This window comes from Catharus ustulatus, chromosome 27 (assembly GCF_009819885.2).
Source record: "Catharus ustulatus isolate bCatUst1 chromosome 27, bCatUst1.pri.v2, whole genome shotgun sequence".
Taxonomy (NCBI): domain Eukaryota; kingdom Metazoa; phylum Chordata; class Aves; order Passeriformes; family Turdidae; genus Catharus; species Catharus ustulatus.
The window spans coordinates 2,814,522-2,837,982 of NC_046247.1; the positions used below are offsets into that span (position 1 = coordinate 2,814,522).

General features: G+C 44.4%; 1 protein-coding gene across 2 annotated transcripts; it reads right to left on the bottom strand.

Moving 5' to 3' along the window:
* Positions 1–237: 237 nt before the first annotated feature.
* ADRA1A (adrenoceptor alpha 1A) lies at positions 238–20,817 on the bottom strand. 2 transcript variants are annotated; one of them, XR_004420229.1, is made up of 4 exons: positions 20,543–20,817; positions 17,661–19,261; positions 4,308–5,377; positions 238–2,854 (listed from the first exon to the last, which is right to left on the bottom strand). XR_004420229.1 is itself a non-coding variant. In XM_033081442.1 (4 exons), exons 3-4 carry the CDS (start codon positions 18,541–18,543, stop codon positions 4,875–4,877), a joined length of 1,386 nt encoding a protein of 461 aa, XP_032937333.1. In that variant the 5' UTR covers positions 18,544–18,640; positions 18,726–19,261; positions 20,543–20,817; the 3' UTR covers positions 238–4,874. The 2 variants fall into 2 exon arrangements, 1 of the variants encoding a protein (XP_032937333.1); XM_033081442.1 differs by having other exon boundaries at positions 238–5,377; positions 17,661–18,640; positions 18,726–19,261.
* Between the last annotated feature and the right edge of the window lie 2,644 nt (positions 20,818–23,461).

Consider the following 23,461-nt stretch of genomic DNA (forward strand, 5'->3'; position numbering starts at 1 on the left):
TGGGGCCCAAATGAAATTGTTCAAAGGTTTGTTTTTTTTTTAAGAACTTAAACTTTTTTATATTAGAAATCTAATCCCTCCATTCACTTTGCACCTTGCTCCTACTAAGATCAAAAATATTGGGAAGAATCTCTACCTGATCCTCTAAACTAAACTAAACTAAACTAAAATGTTTGTTGGAAGGGAGAAGACAAATCTGTGTGAAGAATTTGGAGAAAAAAAACCAAGCAACCAGACTTGCAGCTCACATATCCCAAAGTACACATCCCCCCCAATAATTTATTTATCTTTAGCAAGATTTCATATACATTCAGTATTTTGTTCAGGGCAATGACCAGCATGGACTGTTCAAACATGATACAGCTGAAAAACAGAACATAGAGAATTCAATGACACATTCAGAAAAGGCAGTGCCTGTTTCAGGAGAAATCTTTTAAAACCAGCCAAACTTGTACAACATGCAGGCAAAAAGAAAAAAACAAACCAAAAACTTTTTTGCAAACAAAGACTGGCAAAGCAGAAAAAAAAAAAAAATTAAAAAAAAGCCCAAACCAGCTTCTTGTATACAATTCCCACATTTGTACTGTCAGGAAGAATTGAATATTCAGTGAAATTCAGGGAGGTTTTCTATTATTGGCTGAATGGACTCGATTTGAAAGTGGAAATCTGAAATTCTGGGCAGGTTTGAGTTTTCCTGCTTCAGAAAATGGTTTATTAGGGCTGATAAAAGAAATTTGGATTAATGTGAGAAAATTTAATCCATGTAAAATCATGTTTATTTTCACTATTAACACGTGGAGGTTTTTGACTCTGAAAAAGATCTTGGTGTCACCCTGATGCTGAAGGAGAGGCTGTGCCTGGTGCTGGGTTTTGAGCTCAGAGCTGGGACAGAAATGTGAATTACTGGAGCTCTGAGCCCCTGTGGGACTGACACATGTGCTGTTTGCTGTCCAGAGCTCTCCTCCTCAGCAATTCATTCCCTTTAGCTCACATTTGCTATTTTCTCCTTCTCTGTCTCCATGAGAATCATGCAGCGTGCTCAGCAGAGGAGGAATGACATTTCACTGCAACCCCTGAGACAAATGCTCCATCTCCTCTCAGGAAATCAGAGATTCCATCCCATCTCCCAGGCTGGGGGGGAGATCTCTATTTTAATTCTCTATTTTAATTCTCTATTTTAATTCTCTATTTTAATTCTCTATTTTAATTCACCACGAGCTACTTCTGTAGCATCTTGAGATTTTTGTAACACAAAATACCTTCACAAATATTTGAGTGTGTGAGGAGTGCAGGCAGAGAGCAGGTGCAGCTCTCTCACAACCTGTTGGATTTTTTCCTTCTGACAAAGAGCACTGGTGCAGATCCCAAATTTGCCTGGAGCTAAGTGCAACACTTTGAAGACCAACTGGTTTTTCTCTGTGTCGGAAGAGATCATCCAGGAATAATTGGTGTCAACAGCCTGTCCTCCTGAATTTCAACATTGTCTTATCCAAAGCACACCAAGACAGGAAAGAGGATCAAGGTATGTCTGGGTAGGATGTGCAGTTAATTATCCATCTGAAGCCCTGCTGGATGAATCACTGAGCTGCTCTGTGCCTCAGGAGTTTTATTTTAAAATGAAGTTCCCAATAAAACCCCCTGAGACAGGAGCAGCAGTGGCTCAAGGCTCACCTAGAACTGGGCACTTCCACTTCAGCAAACAATCAGACCTTTTTAACTAACTTCAATCACTACAAGGTGCTGCAGCCTGTCACTGTTACCTTTCAAAAAATTGAGAAAGTCAGGCAGGGAAATTTTGTAAAATTTTGTGAAATCCATTTGCTTACTCCAAGTAGAGAAGCAAGAAATATTCCTGGCTGAATCTTCCTTCTTTTCAGTGCTATGGATTTTCAGGACATTAAGGCCTGGCAAAGGAGAATATTCTTTTACACAATGTACAATTTATCCTTGGAGTTGGCACAAAGAAAGAATATAAAAATGTGAAGACATTTATTTGGATAGTGGGCAGAACTTAAATATTTGGGATTTGAATAATCTTGCAAAGTACACAAAGCCTCAAAACCATCAGATAGTAGATCTGAGCTGTCTGTGGAAACTGGACTACTGAACTTTCCCTGCCCTGGGATGAAGAGGGGTCAGGGATCTGCTTCACCTCAGGCTGTGCAAATTAAGAATCATCTCTGTGATGCTCCAGCTCTCAATTCTGCAGCAGAGACTACTCCCAACAGGGAAATCTTGGTGTCACTCCAGCAGAAGCCCCTGATGTGAGGGGATGTTGGAGGTTTTGGGCAGGACACATCCCATGCCAGGTGTGCTCTGGGTGTGGCTCTGAGGGAGCTCCTGGCACTGCCCTGCTCCCATTCCCACCCTCTGACCTCTGCTCCGTGCTCCTGCCAGCTTTCACACCACAGAATCCTGAGGCTGGGGAGGTTTTACAAGTGTTGATTGATGTCCAGCCTCTGGGAAAACCTCTTGTGCTGTTTGTGCTTTTAGACAGACAGATCCATTCAGCCTCTGTGGCTGCAGCTCTTTCACCAGTGCCAAGTTCACTTTAAATAACAGAAAAAAATGGGCTGCTTAAAACTGAACTCTTGTTTTTTTCCTGTTTCCTAGAGCTCCTTCTATGGTTTTTGAGACTTTTCAGTCCAAATATCCACCGAGATGACAAGTGCCAATGACCCCTGTTGCAACCAGGGCAGTTTTGCTGCAGAAATTCTCTGGGGGAGCCAAACAAATGCTGTGTTTGTTTTTGCTGGCAAACCTGGCAGCAGCAGAGGTGTGGCTGGGACCAGGCTCACCTGATGCTGAGGGCTGGCACTTTTCAGAGTCACTGCACACAGAGAGCTCCTTCATCCTAAAAAAAAGGATGAAGATGAGACCAAGACTTCATTATTCCATCTCTCTGCTATTAGAACTGTGCTACATCCACATCCATCCTGACACTGCCAGCAGCAGGTTGACTTATTTATCTTTGCCTCACAGGGTCAGATTATATTGCTGCATCAGGATTGCTCTGGAGTTCAATTAATCCAGTTGTGGCAGCTTCCATGTGCAGCTCCACAACAACTCCTTGCCTGACACCATGAAACCTCAATAAATCTGAAATTACTGCAGCAGCCCTGTGTAAACGTCCCAGCTCCAAAGGAGAGTTGGCAAAAAGGACCTTGCTGGTTATAAAACAGGGATTGGTTGCAGAATAAGACAGGGTTGGGCACCAAGGGTGTGCAGTAAAGACTTTAAATCTTGCTAGTCTTGCTCAATTTAAGGGGTGTTTTTTTTCAAAATGTTTCAGAGTTCAGGTTTTGTTGAAATACACGTCCCACGTATCTGAACCCTGTGAGACTGGAAACCTCAGCCACGAGTGCCACGTGACTTTCTTATGACATTTCCAGCTTTTCTCCTTCTGCTCTTGGCTTGAAGCACCATGAGAATATTTTCTTACATGGTATTTCCACACTTTTAACTTCAAATTCTAGGCTTGAAGAACCTTAGGAGCGAGATGGATTTCTTACTCAAGTTAAAACTGGGATCATGCTACAGATTTGTGCTCTGTGAGTGCACAAATAAAATACACAGGAGACAAATCCTCTTGGCATTGGGGACTTAATGCTAAGTGAGAGATAAATAAACAATGTTTCTCACCAACATCACTAAGGTGGTGTTTAAGGTCCTCTCTTGTGATAAGGACCCTTATCTCTGCCCTTTCTCTTTTCAGGGCAGTGGATCCTCAGCACAGCTGACACAGACAAGGGTAGGGGCTCGTGTGTTGTTTCAAGGAGCTGAATTCTTACTTGGCAGGCTCAGGAGGAGTTATGTCAAGAGCTGCCTATTTCTAATATTGTACAGAGAATTCCTCCCACTGTTTCTTCCAGATGCTGGGCCATTTCATTAATTTTTTTATTTGGATTAGCTGTATTAAAATATGACATGCTTCCAAAGGCTTTGCTCCCCTATTCCCAAGGGATGGCCCTTTCTCATGGGGATGGATGTCCTTAAGCCTTTTAACATGCTTAACTCCCCCTGCTCAGAACAAGGGGAAAGTTCCTGACTCCAGAGTACCCAGGATCTCACAGAAAGCTTTGAGCACTTGGTATTGAAGGAGTCAGGAAAAGGAATGTAGCAAAACACTGGGCAGGGAGACAGGAAAAATCTGCAGCTTTTCCAGTGACTGTGGCACTGGTCTGGCTATGGAGCACCTGAGCAAGGAATCACTGAGCCTTTCAGCAGGGTCCTGATGGACTCAGAAGATAAAAACCAAAAGGATGAATGCAAGTGAGCTCTTTGAACCCTGTTTGATGAGGACTTACCCAGTTTTGAGTTTTATTAGACCCGTATCAAGGCACAGGGATGGTCTGAACAAACCAGGGGCACATGCAAATTTTCGTTTGGTTTGGTGTGGAGGTTAGGGAGGCTGATTGTACAAAAAGGAAAAGTTCTCCTTGGTCTCTGAAGCTCGGTGGAGTGCAGTCAGTTGGATCAAGTTTTCCTTGGCAATGGAGCTGAAATCCACAGCTGAGGTTTGCTTTTATGGGGAGGGGTGGAATCACAAAGTGGCTCTGAAGGTGGAGCTGTCAGTGTCGAGGCTGAAATCAGCACAGGGTCTTTGTGGCTCTCTCTTTCTCCTCCACTGCCCCTGAATGAGAGCAGTGGAAACTCTAGCAGAGGAGAATGGAGGGATGAATGCCCTTTAAATACCCTGCACGGTGCTGGACCCTCAGAACCCACTGCACTGTCTTTGAGGGGCTCCATTCGTGCTCCTAGCACTCAGACACCCCTCCTGGGCAGATCTGGCCCACCTTGATCCTTCCAACCACAGCTCCTCCTGCTCCCCATGGAACACCGACATCGCGCGACGCCCCGGCGGTGCCAGCCGCCTACACGTCCTCCCCGCCCTCGCTCAGGGACATGGAGTGGATTTTGATGGCTGGCACTTTGCAGTTCTCGTGCACGAGGCTCCCTGCAGCGCCTGCACAGCAGCATTCCTGCAGGAACCCCTTGCTCTTGGCTTTGGCAGCCGTGCAGTCTTTGGGAGCGGCGCTTTTGGTGGGCGCGGCGGAGAAGATCTTCCACTCGCACACCCCGTCCGACTTGGAAATCTTGTAGAAGGTTTCTCCCGACCCCACGGGGATCCTGACCACCCCTTTGGCACTCCCCACGCTCTGGCCAGCAGGATGGTTGAGGTTGAAGCTGGGGGTTTGCTTCTTTGCTGGCTGCTTCCTCAGGAGGCACTGAGCTTTCAGGACGTTCTGGAACGCTTTCTTGAACTCTTGACTTGAGCATGGATAGATGATGGGGTTGATGCAGCTGTTTAAATATCCCAGCCAGAATGTTATTTTAAAAAGTGTGTCCGGGGGTTTGATTGCAGGAAAGAAAGAACCTAAAATGGAAAATACGCAGAGTGTTAGGGCAGAGGCAGTGAGGAATTGCAGGTAACCAAAGAAACTAAAACACTGGAAAAAATAAATAGGATTCTGTTCCGTCTTGAAAAAATTATAACTGGAAACACAATTCCTGCAGGAACAAGTGTTTCAGGATCTATGGTGTCATAGAACTACATGGATGTTCCATCAGAAATCAATTCAAGAGAGCTGGTTTTTAATTACAAGCATTATGTTCCCACTTAGAGCTAGAGAGGCAGCCAGAGGCTGAGTCCACGATAGATGAAAATTCCTTCCTCAGGGACTCTTAATTCAAGATTAATTCTCCAAATGACAGCAATATCTTGGAGGTCATCACCAGGGGCTTCAGATGGCAAGAAAATCACACCATTTCAGAACCATGTCATCATTTTAGAGAAAGGAGAAATTAGAGCTGACTGTTACAGCTCAAAGTCTTTGCTGAAGTATTGGGTACTGATATTCCCTAAAACCTTCAGAAAGTCCAACTGTCCACATTCTGCCTCATGGAATGCAGCTAAAATTGAGAGAAGTTAAAGGAAAAGTTCCTTCCCTTATTAAGGAGCACTGGAGAGGGTCTCAAAGGCAGCCATGAGATGTGTACATATTTCTATTTCTATTTCTATTTCTATTTCTATTTCTATTTCTATTTCTATTTCTATTTCTATTTCTATTTCTATTTCTATTTCTATTTCTATTTCTATTTCTATTTCTATTTCTATTTCTATTTCTATTATATTTATACTTATATTTTTTCTTCTATTATATTATTTATATCTATATCTATCTATCTATATCTATATCATCTATATCTTTATCTATATTTATTTATACCTATTCTGATATATACGTGCAATGTTGCCTTCCAAAGATGATTCAAAGAGCAAGAACTTCAATGGTTCCTTAGTAAGGAAAGTACTCTGACATTTCTTTTTCTATAGAATTATGAGTTATCTGCTGATGTAAAATCTTGGGAATGCTTTTCCTGATGCCAAACCTTTGGTTTCATTTTTTAAAAAAATTCCCAGAAACAAAATTGACTTGTTCTGGAAATTATACTCAAATTTATAATAAACAGGACTTTAATGCTTGGATTCCTGCTTCCCATGGAAAAACCATCAGCACATGGAAGGAAATACTGTGGAAGGAAATGCTGTGGAAGGAAATAATGTGGAAGGAAATGCTATGGGAGGAAATAATGTGGAAGGAAATGTTGTGGAAGGAAATGCTGTCAGAGGAAATGCTGTGGGAGGTTTGGGCATTGATGCATCCTCTGCAGTTGAGCCATGCCTGGGAGCAGCTTTAAGCTTCACAGGGACTGATTTGTTCCCTGGAGCTCTCCTGGCTGAGGAAAAGCTGATCATGGCTTCTGAGGGTGTTCTGAATGAAACCTGGGAGTGTCAACTGCTCGAACCTTTCTGCTCAGTCCCTGTCAAACAGAGAGCAGCGCTTCAGCAAACGCTTTTGTGTGGCCAAAGCAATTCTGGGGTGGCTTTGTCTGTGTGGGAATGCATCCAAATCCTGCCAGGCCAGAGGCACTGCTGCAGGGTGGTGAATGACTGCTCACCCTGTTGGGAACTGGGACTGATCTGGTGGTGGTGGCAGAGCCCATGGCCCTGGGACTCCCTGCCAGGAGGGGACAGGACGTGGGGCAGGGTGAGAAGCCTGGCAGGGCTCTCTGAGCTGGGACCAGGGGGTTTGTGTGTGCTACAGCAGCAGAGCTGACACCCAGGATCATCACAGGATCATCACAGCATCATCACAGGATCATCACAGGATCATCACAGGATCATCACAGGATCCTCACAGGATCATCACAGGATCATCACAGGACCATCACAGGATGGTTTGGGTTGGAAAGGACCTTAAATCCCACCCAGTGCCACCCCTGCCATGGCAGGGACACCTCCCACTGTCCCAGATTATCCCATCCTGGCCTTGGACATTGCCAGGGATCCAGGGGCAGCCACAGCAAATCTGGGAATTCCATCCCAGCCCCTCCTCACCCTCCCAGCCAGGAATTCCTTCCCAATATCCCACCCATCTCTGCCCTCTGTCCCTCTGCAGCCATTCCCCTTTGCCCTGTCCCTCCAAGCCTTGTCCCAAGCCCCTCTCCATCTCTCTTGGATCCCCTTTAGGGGCACTAAGCCCTTCCCAAAGCAGTGCAGAACATGCCACAGGAGCTCTGTCTGGAGCAGCTGAACCCCTGACTGCACCCTTGGCTATGACCTGGACACCAAACACAGGTCTCATTGCCTCTCTGGCAGCTTCTGGTTGCCCCAAGCTGGCCCAGGTAGAACAGTTTCATTATTACTTTCAATATTTAACCAGATTTTAAGACCAAAAATGTCTCAAACGCTGTTTTGCAGAGAAGCACAAGCAAGCACGCGTATCCACAACCTAAAATTTTTCTCAGCAAATTAATGCTTCTCTCCTTTAGTGAAAAACAACTAAATAACATTCTCAAAGAACTTTCTGGCTGAAGTCATTGGCACATGAAAAATAATGAAAGGCTTCTAAATGCCCAAATCATGCTCCATTTTTTTTTTTGGTTTGTTTCCTCATTTAAATGCAGTGTATCTGCTGTTTGCCCATTTTGTGGTGAGACAAAAGGTGAACCAAATCCTGGTTTAGGGAATCAGCTGTGTGAGGCCAAGTGTAAAAATGAGTAAACAATAACAATTCCTGTTTGCTGCAACTCCTCGCTCTCCCCAGATGGAATGCAAGGGCTGTGCCAAAGTCCGATAAAAATAGAAAACAGCCAGTGTCAGAGTCTGTCCCTTGCTCTTTTTTTGGGGTGGGATCTGCATGTTAATTTATTAATGTAGCCTTTTTTGGTTCATCAGTGGAGAGACTCGTTGTTGCCTTGGAATAACACACAGTGAAAGAAAAGGAAGGAGCTTGAACAGCTCAGAGACTTTGCTATCTGGCTGTCAGGGAATCATGGAATGGTTTGGGTTGGAAGGGAAATGAAAAATCATCTAATTCCAACCCTCTGTCGTGGGCAGGGGCACCTTCCACTGTCCCAGAGTGCTCCAAGCTGGCCCTGGACACTTCCAGGGATGGAGCAGCCACAGCTTCTCTGGGAAATCCATCCCAGCCTCTCACCACCCTTACAGGGAGGAATTTTTCCCAATGTCTAATCCAAGTGTGCCCTCCTTCACCTCAAAGCCATTCCCCCCGTGGTATCAGTGACAAACATTCCCTCTGCAGCCTCCCTGCAGGGTGTGCTTGACACTCAGGGGCCACAGAAATCTCTGTCCTATTGCAGTCACACAGTTACTTCTACAGCTCAGAAATATTCCCTAATCTTTCCTGTTGGCTGCCTGAGTATCTAGGAAAAGGGAAAAAAATATCTTATTTTCCAAATCCTCAAAGAATGGTGTTCCTCTCCACAGAATCCTAAGAACATGTCCCTTCTTCCAAACCTTTAATATTTAATTGTGGATGATACAAATCCCCTAAAGCCATCTTCCCCTGGCTCCTGGCATGCAGTTTAATAGATAAAGTCTTCTAGATACCAAGGCTGAGCCAAACTCCTTAAGAATTTGGTCACTCTCCTAACACCTGGGAAGATAATTGGTTAGAAATTAGTTTGTGTAATTGGTCAGTTCACCTTTAGAACTTTTGACTTAGATTGGATGCTGTTCTTTGTATAAACTTTTATTGGCTGTAGTTTTAATCCCCCTTGAACCTATAAATGTGACTGTCTCAAATTTGTCTCTGGGGATCCCTTCTCGACCACCCTTGGCATGAAATAAAATTCTTGTGGAATGCCTCATTAAGGACCTCAGGTCTTTCTCTGCTGGCTAAATGTAAATTCTGAGAAGTCACTGATTAATATCAGCACTCTCAGGTCCACCAGAGACAAAATAAAGCTTTCCTTCAGTGGTGGTGTTGAGCCCTCACAATGGACAGCTCAGGTCCAAGGAACTCAAAGGAGAAATAAAACAAAGATTTTGTGTTGGTTTTTTTTTGAAACAATGACCATAATTCATTATGAGATTCAACAAGAGTGGTGAATTATCTCTTTTTTAGAGCAGGGAGAGCAGGTGAAGCATTTCCCTGCAATCCTTGACCATTTGGTGGCTGCCACTTTGTGCCAGTTCACCTTTGGACACTTGGCCACACAATCAGCCAGGGCTGAGAAAACACAATTATTGCACCTAATTCTCAGAGGAAATTTTTCCAATCCTCTCATTCCAGACCAGTTGGAATCACAGGCACCATCCAGGCGTCCTCCAGCAGAGCTGGAGGCTGAACAGCACCTAAGATATTAAGTTTTCACCCTTGAAATTAATTCTCTGTGCTATTCATTGGCCTCAATATCTTCCTTTGCACACTATCAGGAATTAAGTGGTAAATAGTGACAAAGCTGATTAAAGTTTAAAGGCTTCACCTTACTCTGTCTCCCTGCAGTCTGTGCTGGAGGAACAGCAAAGAAACCTCAAGAGGTTTTCTTTTAATACCTTCTGAATCATGGATTGAGTAAATGATGCTGAAATTCCTGCTTTGTTTTCAAAAGGTTGAGCACACTCAAGTGCCAGCAGCACAATACAATTGCTTCTTGTAAAATTAAATAAAATAAAATGTACCACGAGCCTCCCGAGATCTTGTGCCATTAAGTATTTCATCGCTCATCCCTGGAAATGTCAGGATTGCATTTTCTCCCCTCATCATTTATTTCCCTGTTTGTCAGTTGGAAGTTGCTTCAGCTCTGAGAGATAAGTTTGCCACGTCCCTCCTGGTGAGTAAGTGCCAATTCACTCTCGAAGGTGTAATTTGACTTTGTCATTTGTCACAAGAGCTGCCTGATTATGGGTTGTTTAAAAACCAGCATCGTTTCACTGATGGACAGCAGAGAGGCTTTTGGAACCTGCCAGACTGAAAAAACTTGTGTTGTTTACTCTGCATCATTGCTGCCAGCACCATGGGAATCAGATCCTGTGCGTTTGTGTGACCCATGAACCCTTTGTGGTGTTGAAAACCATCTCAGCTACAAACCCCTCTTTGCTACAAATCCATCTCAGCCATAAATCCATCTCTACTACAAATCCATCTCAGCTATAAATCCATCTCTACTACAAACCCATGTCTGCTACTGAATCTGCAGCTCAGTTTAGTTTTGCTGGGGTTTTTCCTGTTTTTATTTTTGTGTAACTGAGATGCAGTGACAGGCAGAGCACAGGTCAGGTAGGGGTGATGCTGTTTCAGTGCATGGGGCAGATCAGGGTTGTGTCCATACAGAGCCCCAGATTGGTTTGGGTTGGAAAAGACCTTAAATTTTTATCCAGCGCCACCCCCTTCACTATCCCAGGCTGCTCCAAGCCCCATCCAACCTGGCCTTGGGCACTTCCAGGGATCTGGGGCAGCCACAGCCCCTCCTCACCCTCCCCAATATCTCATCCATCCCTGCCCTCTGGCAGTGGGAAATCAGATTTTACATTTGTTCTGGAATTCCCTTGTCCCTCTCCTGCTCTTGGAGCCCCTTCAGGCTGGGAACAGGAAGGGTGCTCTGGTTACAAAGCTCAAAACTCAGCTCTTGGGATCTGCTCAGTCTAGAGGGCAGCAGCTCTTCCATAAAGACCCAGAGGAGCACTGACATCCCAAAGGGAATTAACTGTGTCCCAGGGCCTCCCCACATCTCTCATAGCTCTACAAACATTGATAAATATGCTCAAAGATTGATAAATATGCTACATTTTGTGTTCCCAAGCCCAGTGTTCACTGCAAACTTTATTCCCCAAGACAAGTGTTCTGCATCTCAGGTCGTGACACAATCCACCCTCTGGAAAGTGTATTTATAAATGTAAGTATATATATACTTGTATTTATAAGTGTGCAGACATTCAACAGATGCCCCCTGTACACACATGACCTCTCCCATATGCTCTCACTGCTCCCTTATGGGAATTATTTTTTGTGGAATGAAAAATGGCACCAAGGAACCCTTGGACAGTAGGAAACGCTCCTGGACTCGGCACAACCCAATTAACACAACCAGAGCAGAAAAAGAGGTGATGTGGGGAAGTCCTGCACTTCCCAGCTGTGGCCTGGAATATTGTGGCCATTCCAGAGGGAAAATGAGAGGGACTTTGTGCTTGGCTATCCCTGATCCCTAACAACAGACACAGGAGGAGGAGTGAGTTTGTTTTCCCTTGCAGACCCCTGAATTCAGCTCTGTGCAGCACCAGGAGGGTGGCTGGGCACAGGTGAGAGGTGAGAAGGTCAGGCAGCAGGAATGGCTCAGTCTGGGAACACTGCTCTGATGATTTGGATTATTTCAGACCTAATTTATGCTCTGTTTCATATTGTACCCACTTAGGATGGATGATATTTCTGGCAAATGTCTCAGCAAGCAACTATTTCCAGATTCGCTGCGGGCAGCTGCAGATTTAGAAAGTTGATAAAAAACCATGGGAAGGTAAACTGAGGTTTTGTTACCCTTGTAAACCCAAGTAATAGCATTGTTTCACAAATCAATGCAATTGTCACTCCAGTTCCAGTTCCCAAGCTGTTACTGCAGTGGAATGGGTCCCATTAATAACATTTTGGAGATATTTGATATTTATCCTGAAGCCTTCCCTCTTGAAGTCATTCACTTACAAAAAAATAATAATTTTCCTTTAAAAATTAAAAAAAAAAACCAACCAGAGAATAGTTTGAGAAGCTGGGTCTGTCTCAGACTGTCTCATGAGTTTGTGGTCTGTCATGATTTTGGAATCCTTGGAGTTAGAAACAAGGAATTATCTCCTTCAGCAAGAGCCAAGTGTCTCTCCCGTTATCCAAACTGCAGACAAATCCTGACATTTGCTCAGTGGGGTGGGAGAATCACTCAGCACAGCCTTTCCATCACTGCCCAGCCCTCAGCTGTGCTGTGGCATTTGAGAGAGAGTGAAAAATGACAATTCTGCTTCCTTTACTGTGGGGATTTGAAAGGGGCTGCATGAGGAGGGAAATTCTGAGACAAGGATGAGGTTCCTGTGACAGGATGATCCACCTTCCCTGTCTTGTTTTTGGTATAAATGGTTTCTAACGTGGATTCCTCCCCTCCTTTGCTGTGTTTGGAGTCACTGGGACACATTTCAGGATTTGAGAAATGTTGGCCCAGGGATGTCCGTGGGATCTCTGTCATTAGCTGAGTTATCAACTCAGACCAGCAATGCCTTTCCAGTCTGGGACTGTGAAAAATGCCCCTTGTGATCAGCAAAAAAACTAAAAAAAACCCTTGACATGGAAATGTCTTGGCTGTTTATCTTCATGGCTGAAGTTTTCCCCATTCAGTGATTTAACTCACACACACACACTTGTGCTCCATGACTCAAACATCCCTCCTCTCCCCGAGCTGGGCTCCAGACAAAGAGTTTTTTTTTTTTTTTTCTGGGGTTTCCCCCCCACCTTTTATATCTTTTTTCCTCTCTTTCTCACTGAGAGAACACTGAAATATTAATGTGGGAGTCTGTGTTGGTGTGTGTTGTACTCTGAGCCTTGTGACCCTCTGAGAGGTCATGTGTCAACAGAAGATATGGAAAAAATTATTTTTCTGGTCTATGTCTAATGAAAGTAGAGTGGTTCTCCTTGAATCCAGCTAAAAAATTACCACAAAATAGCAAATAGAAACCAGCTGCAGACAGGATTAGAGGATTCCCTTGACAGTGTTTTTGTCAGTTCACAAAACCAATTTATTCCTCAACCACAAACACCAACACCCTCCAGCAGATCCCTTTTTTGCTTCCTTAATCACAAGGATGATTGACAAATGCTCAAACCCTTCCACTCCCTTGCACAGTTTTGGATTTTTTCCCCTGTGGCCTCCTAGCTCGGACTTTCCCTTTTTATTTCTTTCAGCTTTGGAAAGCAACACCTGCAGCCACAGAAAACAGACCACAAGCAAAGCTCTGGGAACTTTTTCTCTTCTGAGGGTTTAAGATAAATCAGCAGTCTCAGGACAGGACCATTTTTGGAACACCCCCAACCCTTTTTTCCATCAGTTCTGGGCATGTTTCACCTAAAACAACCTCCACACACTGTCTTCTATGTTCCTGATATGGAACCTTTTGAAGATTTCTCAGAACAACACATAAATGTCTTCAGGTCACAGGACAAGGTCTGTTCTGTCACTTGTAACATGAAAACTTCTAATCACTGGGGGCTTTCATTGATTTCTGGGCTCTTCCAGCTCTGAATCTTTCTGTATCTGTCTGTCTATCTATCTGTATCTATATCTATCTATCTATCTATCTATCTATCTATCTATCTATCTATCTATCTGCATCTATCTAATCTATCTATCTATATTCTATCTATAATCTATATCTATATCTGTAATATATCTATATCTATATCTATATCTATATCTATATCTATATCTATATCTATCTATATTTTTCTCTATATCTATCTATATCTATCTATAATCTGTCTATATATTTATCTGTCATCTATCATCTGTCTATATCTATATCTATCTATCATCTATATATCTATATCTATCTATCTATATCTACCTTATCTATCTGTCTATCTATCTATCTATCTATCTACCTATCTATCATCTATCTATATCTATATCTACATCTACATCTTTATCTATATCTGTATCTCTGTAACATTTTATCTGTATTATACCAATATCATGTCTATTTATATTTAATACCTAGTTTTTTATCTGTATTATATCTCTGTATCTATATCTATCTATATCTCTGTAACATTTTTATCTGTATTATACCAATATCTATATAATGTCTATTTATATTTTATACCTAGTTTTATATCTATATCTATCTATCTATATCTATATCTATATCTATATCTATATCTATATCTATATCTATATCTATATCTATATCTATATATCTCTATCTCTATCTATCTATCTATCTATCTATCTATCTATCTATCTATCTATCTATCTATCTATCTATCTATCATCTCCTATATCCCTTTCCAGGAATTGCAAGAGGAGAACAAAAAGCCAGACCTGCAGGTTGAGGTTGGGAATGCCAGAGCCCAACATTTGATTGCCCAGATGAAGCCACATCTGAGCCTCCCCCCACAAACCCCACAAACCCCACAAACCCCACAAGCCCCTTGGAGCTGCAGAAAAGTTCAGGCTCTTCTCCTGAGCCCTCTCTGAGAGATGCAGACAGGCTCCAAGCTGCTCTTTCCTGGCTCTGTTGTGTTTTGTGTTTGCCTGGTGGTCACTGAGCTGTCAGTGGAAGCTGTCATTCCTGCCAGCTCTGCTTGGTTCTGCTCACAGGAATGAAAACCTGACTTCTTCCAGGGGAAACCAAAGTTCTGACAGCCTTGTGTGCTGCAGAACTTTTGTGAGCAGTGAGTTCACACTCCAGCATGCAGAGGAAAAGCAAATAATAACCTCACTTATTTTCCTGTTTTTCTGCACAAACATCAAGCCAAGTAAGAAGAAGGTGTGGGATTATTGGGCTGAAGGATTTTGCACAGAACCTTTGGAAAAAAACTTAATCCAAGACAGTTAGAATAAAACCAATTTCTTACACAGACTGCAACTGGTACTTTACACCCCATTTCAATTAATTTTATTCCTTATGGCAGGCATACTCCAGGTGTTTCTCCAATTATTTTCAGCAGCATCAGCCAACATGGATATTGTGCCTTTCTCCACATCCTCCTATGCCTCTTGCCCTTCCCATACCTCAGAGGTTTCTACTCAGCTTTTGCCCAGTGTTCCTTGCTTGGATGCAGTTCTTGGCTGGTAGAGTGGATGTTAATGGATGTGAGGAATGGCTGAGGGAGCTGGGGGTGTTTATCCTGGAGAAAAGGAGACTCAGGAGTGACCTTGTCACCTCTACAGCTCCTGAGAGGTGTTTGTGCTCAGCTGGGGTTGGTCTCTGTCAGGCAGCACTGACAGAACCAGAGGATACACCTTAATCTGCACCAAGGGAAAATTAGGTTGGACATTAGGAAGAAGTTTTTTACTGAAAGAGTGATAAAATACTGGAATGTTCTGCATGGGGAGGTGGTGGAGTCACCATCCCTGGGTGTGTTTAATAAAGCCTGGATGTGGTACTGGGTGCCATGGGTCAGTTCAGGTGTTAGGGCTGGGCTGGACTCGATGATCCCAAAGGTCTCTTCCAACCCAGTGATTCTGTGAACTCTGTGAATTCTGTGTGGAAATCTTGAAGGTGTTGCAGACCACAGTGAAGAGAACCTAGGTTTGGGGAAGTGCTGCATGGAATGAGAGCACAGCTGCCTGAAGAGCTTTGTGTAGCAGTTTAACAGTGTCTGTCTCGTGGGAGATCTGCATTGGGAGTGCTCTGGCTGATGGAACCATGGAATTATTGGCATTTAGGTTGGGAAAGATCTCTTGGATCGTTGAGTCCAACCATCCAAGTCCCCCTATAAATGATGTCCCTGCATGGCCCCTCCACCTCTGTCAAATCCCTCCAGAACTGATTGATGGGGAGATGTTCAGCTCTGTCCCATGGCCCCAAAGCTGCAGAGCTGCTCAAAGCTCTGGTTGCCCAGCCATGCCTGTTGTGAGCTCCACCAGGGTTTCAAAAGGAGGATTTTACACCTCTGGAAATTCAGATCCCTACTACAAGGTCCTGTCAGGATCATTTCCCTGCATGACAGCCTGGAAGTGGTTGTTGTTTTTTGGAAAGTGCTCTGCATCGAGATGTGAGTCATTGGCTTTTTTGAGGATGTTTTTACTGCCACTTGTCTGTTTAATCAGGTTCTTTGTCCTTAAACAAAAGCAGCAAATATGTTTTGAAAGCCCTATAATATATGCTTTAAAAATAACCCAGTAACCCCCCAAAACAGAGGGAAAAAACCTCCAGAGTTTCCTTACAAGGGATCAAAGATCCAAAGCCATTCTGGTGCCCAGAAGATTTCTTAAACCCAAAGCAAATTAATCAACAACAGCTCTGTGTGGCAACCACATTTGCAGATGAAAAGTGTGTTGAATGCATTCTCCCAAACCCTTTTTGAGTTTGTTTCAGTGCTCTTGGCAAGCAGCATTCCAACGTGCTGACATCCCAGCCAGCACCAGCCAGGCCCTCGGGGGCTCCTCCTTAGGAAACAGCTCCAACCCAGCACTTCCCACTATTGACCAAGAGGAAAAAATTCTGAATTTTTGGGTTTTTCACCTTAGCAACATTTTTTTGTGTGTATTGATAAATCTCGGTAAAACCAGAAGGGGTTAATTGAAAAAGAACTGTTATTTATAAGTTTAAAAAAACAGAATTAAAAAAAAAAAATCGTTCTTTTCATGTTGAGGTAAGGTTGTTTTTCCTTTTCTTAACTGCCCATATTGTTGTCTCACTAACTAAAGCTTCCATAAAAATCTTTATTTTTCTTGTACAGCTTAAGCCCTTTCCATAAGAAGAGCCCTGAAATTGAGCAAGTCACAGATTTTCATTTCCATGTTTGAAAAACCCAATATTTAATGGCAGAACCCAGCTCAGTGTGATGAGCCATGTCCCTCACCCTCAGCTATAGGTATGAAATTAGTATTCTGCTTTTACCTCCTGCAACTGCATCAAAGGTAACTGAGCAAAGTTTAATTAAAATTCTAATTACTTCTTTATATTTCAGCAAAGCAGAACAAATCCCCAGCTTTGCTCCTCTTTGGAATGACAACTGGAAAATAAATATTCATCTCCAGCATGGTGGCTGAGCCAGTGTTTGGCCAGTGGGCTCAACGGGTTCCCAGAAAAGATGCAAACCAGAGCAGTATAAAATTAGTTGGAAGGACCCTCCTGAGTGGTGATATGAAAAATGGGATTAAAAGATTAAATTTGTTCGTAGTTATGGTATCTCACAGCATGGATTCCTGACAGGAAGATGATAATTTTTTCCTTAGAGTGGGAATCATCAGTGCTGAGCACAAATCTGTGAATGTATTTATATCCTGACCTTTTATAGGTTTAAGTCACCTGGCTGCAAACATAAACACACAAACCCCTGAAGATCCTGTTCCTATAGCACAGATGGTCACAAATACCTGCTCTAGCTCACAAAGAGGATTTTCTATTGGAAAAAGTGTAAGATTGCTTCCCTGGTTTTCAAAATCGTGTTTCTCATCACTAGACACATTTGGTCTCAATTGAGACCGGCGTTTTTTTCACGCTCCCTGCTTTGCAGTGGCGAGTGTTTTGTTTTTTTGACAGCTTTGCAGGAAGAAATTGCTCCCTCCGAGCTTTCCTGCATTACCACACCCACCCCACTCAACCCTCCCTGCCCAGACAGCGAAGACCCACAGGGCTTGGCTCTACTCACCAAGAGGCATGACCACAAAAAACGGGAGCCAGCACAGAACGAAGCATCCTACAACTATCCCCAGGGTCTTGGCAGCTTTCTTTTCCCTGGAGAACTTGAGCAGGCGCACGGAGAAGTGGTGCTTGCTCTTGGGGTTGGGCGCGGAGCCGCCGGCACCGGGCGCGTTCTTGCGGTGGATGCGGAGCGTCACCTCCTCAGAATGGGATTTCTCTGTCTTCAGCCCGGAGCTCAGCCCTTTGTTTTCCCTCTTGGCCACCACGTAGACGCGGCAGTACATCACCAGGATGATGATCAGGGGCAGGTAGAAGGAGCCCAGCGCCGAGAACAAGACGTAGCCGGGCTCCTCGGTGATCTGGCAGATGGTCTCGTCCTCCGGGGCCGGCTCCTTCCAGCCAAAAAGGGGCCCGATGGAGATGACCAGGGACAGTGCCCAGACACACAGCAGGGCCAGCAGCCCCCTCCTCTCTGTCACTATGCTGGGGTACCTCAGCGGATAGCTCACCCCGATGTACCGGTCGATGGAGATGATGCAGAGGCTCATGATGGAAGCAGTGCAGCAAAGCACGTCAACAGCTGCCCAGATGTTGCAGAAGATCCTCCCAAACACCCAGTAGCCCAAAATCTCCATGGTAGCTGAGAAGGGCAGGACGGTAGAAGTCAGGAGAAGATCAGCTACGGCCAGGTTGATGATGTAATAGTGGGTGACACTCTGGAGGTGTCTGTGGCAGGCTACGGACAGGATCACCAGGATGTTACCCAAAACCCCAAAAACAATCAGCCCCCCCAGAATAATACCCAGTAAGATGGCCTTGGAAATGTTCACGGGCTCCACAAAGTGGGTGCAGTTGGAGCACTCGGAGGAGTTTCCAGGGAGGAAAGCCATGGCTGGGAATGTCCATGTGAGGCTGCTGGACTTCACTTCCAGGCAGGAACAAAATCACTTCTTGGAAGGTCTGATTGGCAACATTTGCCTGGCCTTGCTGGGGAAATAAGTTTTGAAGAATGTCTTAGAACTGCAGCACCAGCAGCAATGAGAAAGATCCAGAAACATATTAGAAAACCTACCTTGGCTCCCAAGCTCTCACCAGAACAGCACAGTTGATACTCACCAGCTCCCAGTCAAATTTAACTCCTTCTGCGTGTTCCTTGGGGTGCACAAGTGGGAAACACAAACCTGAGGCTGTTTACCCCACTTTCCAGGGTTATGCAATGAGAAATACTGGAGTTGCAGGTTAAAGTCATTTCTGTCTTTTGGGGAAGGTTCTGTATTTAAGGAAAGCAAATATTCCAAAAGGTCTCCAATTTAGCTTCTCCTGAGAGGAAATCACTGATGCTCTTAATTGCCTGGTGTTAGTCCTGATTCTGCCTTAAAATTGGCTTAGAAACCTGCCAGGGTGGAGGCTGCTGCTGTGTCTGCTCAGCAGTTTTGTGTGAGGAACCCATCACTCCCCATCCTCAGGTCCAGGCTGTCAGTCAGAGCTTTCCACATGTGGAGCCCTCATCAGTCGAGGTCCTGGGCTGCGAGTTAAAGCTCATTCACATCAGCTCCTGGCTTGCTCTGAGGGGAAGAGTGGAGTTTGCTCTCTGCAGATCCTCACCCCCTGCAGAAGACAAAAACACGAACAATGCGATTCCCAGAAGCCACGCTTGCTGCTAGGGCTCCCATATAAGAATAGAGCAGGCTATTTTAGGGTGCTTTCCTCAGGCTGGCTCCAGCCAGTGGAACCAACCTTTTCCAGCTCAGCATTGTTTAACAGCAACTGAGAGATCCAGGTGGGTTTTCCTGCCTGAATTTTCCTTCTTTATGGGGATAGGCATCAATCCTAATTACCAGCTCACCTGCAGAGACCAGTTCTAGGAGAGACAGAAACCTGCAGGACACAATTCAGGACTACACAAACCCTGCAGCAGATTTAGAAGCCCAGGACTTAATCTCAGGTTTCTTTATTAAGTGAGACCTTTCCCCAGTGAATTTTTAGTCCAGCTGAGCTGCCCATTTTTGAAAATCTATAGGGAAAAGCAAGTCCAAAGCCAAGCAGAAGACGTTGCAAGGAGCAAGCCTCCTAGTGAGTGACACAACATTTCAGAGTGTCTGGAAGCCAAGCTCAGCCTTTGCTGACTAAATATGGAGAAAAGGTATCTCGGATGGAAAAGTGAGGATTAGCCTGGGAACTGAGACCTGGGGGGCACGGAGAGGAGAGCTGCAAGTGGGAGCTGCAAAACCTTCCCCAGCACCTCCATGTGGATATAGAATTCCCATCCCAAATATTAATCAGGGGTGAAAAGCCACCGCTAGGACCCCCAGATGAGGAAGGATTCTTTCAGTGATTCTTTGGGATGAGTCTCTCAGCACTTTAAGCAGCAACAACTGTCCTGTTTCCAAACCTCCACGCTGAACTTTTCCTGCAGGCAAAAGCATTTCAAAGCCTGAAACCCGAAATTCCCATTTCAGAGGCAGGGAGGAGGGGGGAATGGGGACATGGATAGGTATCACACTGTGGGAATTTTACTAAAATGAAACTGGATCTTTTATTTTCATTCCCACCAGACGGAACAAGCTGAGGAATAATCCCAAGGAAGAAAAGGACAGATTATCTAAGCACATGCATGAAAAGTGAGTGTCACATCGAGCATCTATGAGCTTTATAATTGTGGTCGTTACAGGGTACAAAATGAGATCATTATAGGGCTGAGAGAAAATTAAGGAATTATTAATTTTACTTTTAAGCACATGAAGAAAAACTTCCCAGCAAATCAAGGAGATGCAGCAAGAAAGGACAGGCAGAGATTTCCATGCTCAAACCCAAATAATGCCCAGCCTGTGGAGAGAGCTGATGCTGGCAAGGACAGACCCCAAGCTCCTGTGCCTGCCCCACACTCACCTCCTCAGTCTCCAGAAGGCAGCACAGCCCCTCTGAGCATCTGGGAAGGAGATCCTGAGCACAGCAGCCTCCTGTGCCACGCAGGGATGGGACTCAGAGCCTGGAATCCTGCCTTTATTTCCCCAGAGGTATTTCAGCACGGGCAGTGGGGCTGATTCCCTGCATCCCGGGGCTGTGGGGGGCTCCCTGGGGGGATCCTGCCCCGTTCAGGCTCAGATCCACACGGGGAAGGAGCAGCAGGAACTTTGCTGCTGTGCTGATGGAGCAGGAGCAGGAGCTTGCCATTACCGTAATGCACTGCCACTCCCGTATTGCTCAGAGAGAAAGAGCACTCTCAACTCTGCCTCTAAATTTTTTTTTTTTTTTTCATTCTAACTCCGCGTTCCTGCAGAGACCAGAGAGTGGAAGGTAGATAATAAGCTCGTTTTTATAAGATAACACGGAATTTTTGGGATCTGAAAAGAGAATTTCCTGCAGGATTATTAAATAGAACAAGGAGATGAAGGCAGGGCACGCTGCCTGGGAATTCTGCATGGTGGGACAAAGCCCAGCTTCGAGATGGGGTTTAAGGAGGAAATTCCTCCAGAATGTGCTGTTGAAGGGAGGCTGATTTTTCACCTGGCTCTTAATTGCAGTTTAAAAAAAAATTTAAAAAAAATTAAAAAAAAGAAAAAAAGAAAGTGTCCAAAGTCTCTAATGAAGAACAGAAACAAAAGTGATGTCCTGAAGTGAAGGGTACACAGAGTGGGATTTCAGAGCCAAGGCCAGCAAACTCTATTGCCACAAAGAAATGGATAAACCATGTGTCTGCTCTTCACCTCCTCCTCCTGAATAGTAACTTTGAGAGGGAAATTTGGGGTTTTGGGTTCAAGAGTTTCACAGACAGAGACGAATGTGAGTGATGCTCAGATTCCCCCAGGAGGGGACTGGAAGCAGATCTGGGCTTGTCAGCACCCTGATCAATGCTCCAACAAATTCAGAGCTCCTACTGGCTTTTGGGATAGCCATTGCTACTGGAGGAAAAATTATAAAAGCAGCTCCCAGGAAATGTGCAATTTGTGCAGGGTGGGTCAAGAGTTTGGGACAGTGGAGAGAACCTTGTGGCAGCCCCAGCTACACCATCATTTGCTGTCTGTTTGAGAGTAAAAAAAACCTATGAGAAAAAATGGCAAAGTGAGGGGGCAAAAAAAATTAAAAAAAAAATACTAAAACCCAAAAGCATTCAAACCAATTTTGAGGAACTTGCAAACTGAAAATTGAGGTGATTTTTAAATGCTCAGCTGCTGTTTCTGCAGTTTTCTTGGCACGTGCAGTCCCTGTTCTGTTGCACATCTACAGAATGCATTACACTGGGTTTTGGAGGCTGTTTTGAGTCTCATCCTCCCCTGAGTAACAGGGGATGGTGGGAGAGAGCAAACCCTGCACGGATGAAGGGAATTTTGAGTTACTAAAGGCTGTGATTCAGCAGGTTTATTTTAGATGCCCGTCTTCAGATGAGTCAACTCTGTTTCCATCGATTGGGAAATGTGTTTAAATGACTGGGGGGAGGGAGAGGAGCTGAACCCTACTCTGGGTTTTGTTTCTACTGCTCCATACACCTCACCATACTGGTGGCTTGTTCCAGGCTCTTAAATGCACCATAGAAATAAATACATTTATATTCATGGTTTTAGTAATTAATATACTCAATATATCAGCTCATCTGTGAGTAATAACCTGGTTAGGGGACATCTCTCCAGAGTGGAGGGAAGCAGGAGGAAGTGACAGCAGATTTTGCCCTAAAATCCTGAAAGAAAAATGAATTTATTTTGAATTTATGGTTGAATTTATGGCAGTGAAGAGCCTGTACATGTGGAGAGCACCAAGAGCCTGAGGTCACTGGGCACAGTGAGATGTCCCCAGGCAGGGAGGGACAGGGCAGGAGCAGTGTCAGGGCTGGAATTGTCTGTGTCCAGTTCAAAAGTTTGGGATTAATCAAAATTTGGGAGAAAGCAGCGAGAGGGATGCAATCTAGAAAACAAAATGAGGAGTTGTTTAACCTCAAACTTTGCACTTCTAGAGACAGATGAAAGCCTGTCCATGGGGGTTCTGAGTATTCACCACTGGAATTCTGTATGGATCCATCAGAGGGTTTTACTCCACTTTTATCCTCTGCTGAGAAAGGATGAATTGTCCCCTCGTGGTCATTGAATGGTTTGGGTTGGAAGGGACATTTAAAATCATCAAATTCCAACCCAAAGTACAATGATTTTCTAGACTGAGAAAAATCTGAGTCGTGTAAGGAAGGAACAAGTCCTGGATGAGCTCCCTTTCCATCTTTGACTTTTTCTGATCCATTTCTGGGTGTATCTTTGACATGTAGGAAATAATGTTTTTATCTCTTTTCTCCTGTTCATTTGGATTTGAATCCTTCTGAGTGAGGTTTGTACCTGACTCTGCCCAGGTCACATCACACACCAGATCCTGTGCTCTCTGTGCTGTTAATTATTCTCATTAGCATGAGAGGATCCCTAGGGAGAGCTCCAGGCAATCCACAGCTGCTCGGCTCTTTCTGAGCTAAAAAGTGGCAAAATCAGAGCCTTAAATCCTGACTTTTGGGCAGCAATTGTGTTTTCATTACAAATATCTCATCAAAAGGCGCTGATCCAATTGTTTGTGTGTCTGATGGCATTTGATGGAGTGCCTTTGGTAATCTGCTCACTCGGTGCCAGACCATGCAGGCAGCTGCACCACGACTGGAGGAACTTCTCTGAAGTGCTCCAGGCTTTGAAATCATTGTTTACTCGCCTAGAAAGAAGTGAAAAAGGTTGTTTTGATGAATCATCCCTCAGATTTTAGCGAGGGTTCGACTCCTGCTCGATAAGAAAGACCCACCCAAAGGCAAGAGATGTTAAATGTTGTCTATTAAACTCAAAGCTG

Bases quoted from the DNA above. Each gene is read 5' to 3' on its own strand.
- ADRA1A (XM_033081442.1), bottom strand. From the start codon at position 18,543: ATGGCTTTCCTCCCTGGAAACTCCTCCGAGTGCTCCAACTGCACCCAC. The intron at 5,378-17,660 runs GTGAGTAGAGCC...TTTCCATTTTAG, and splicing joins TTTTGTGGTCATGCCTCTTG to GTTCTTTCTTTCCTGCAATC.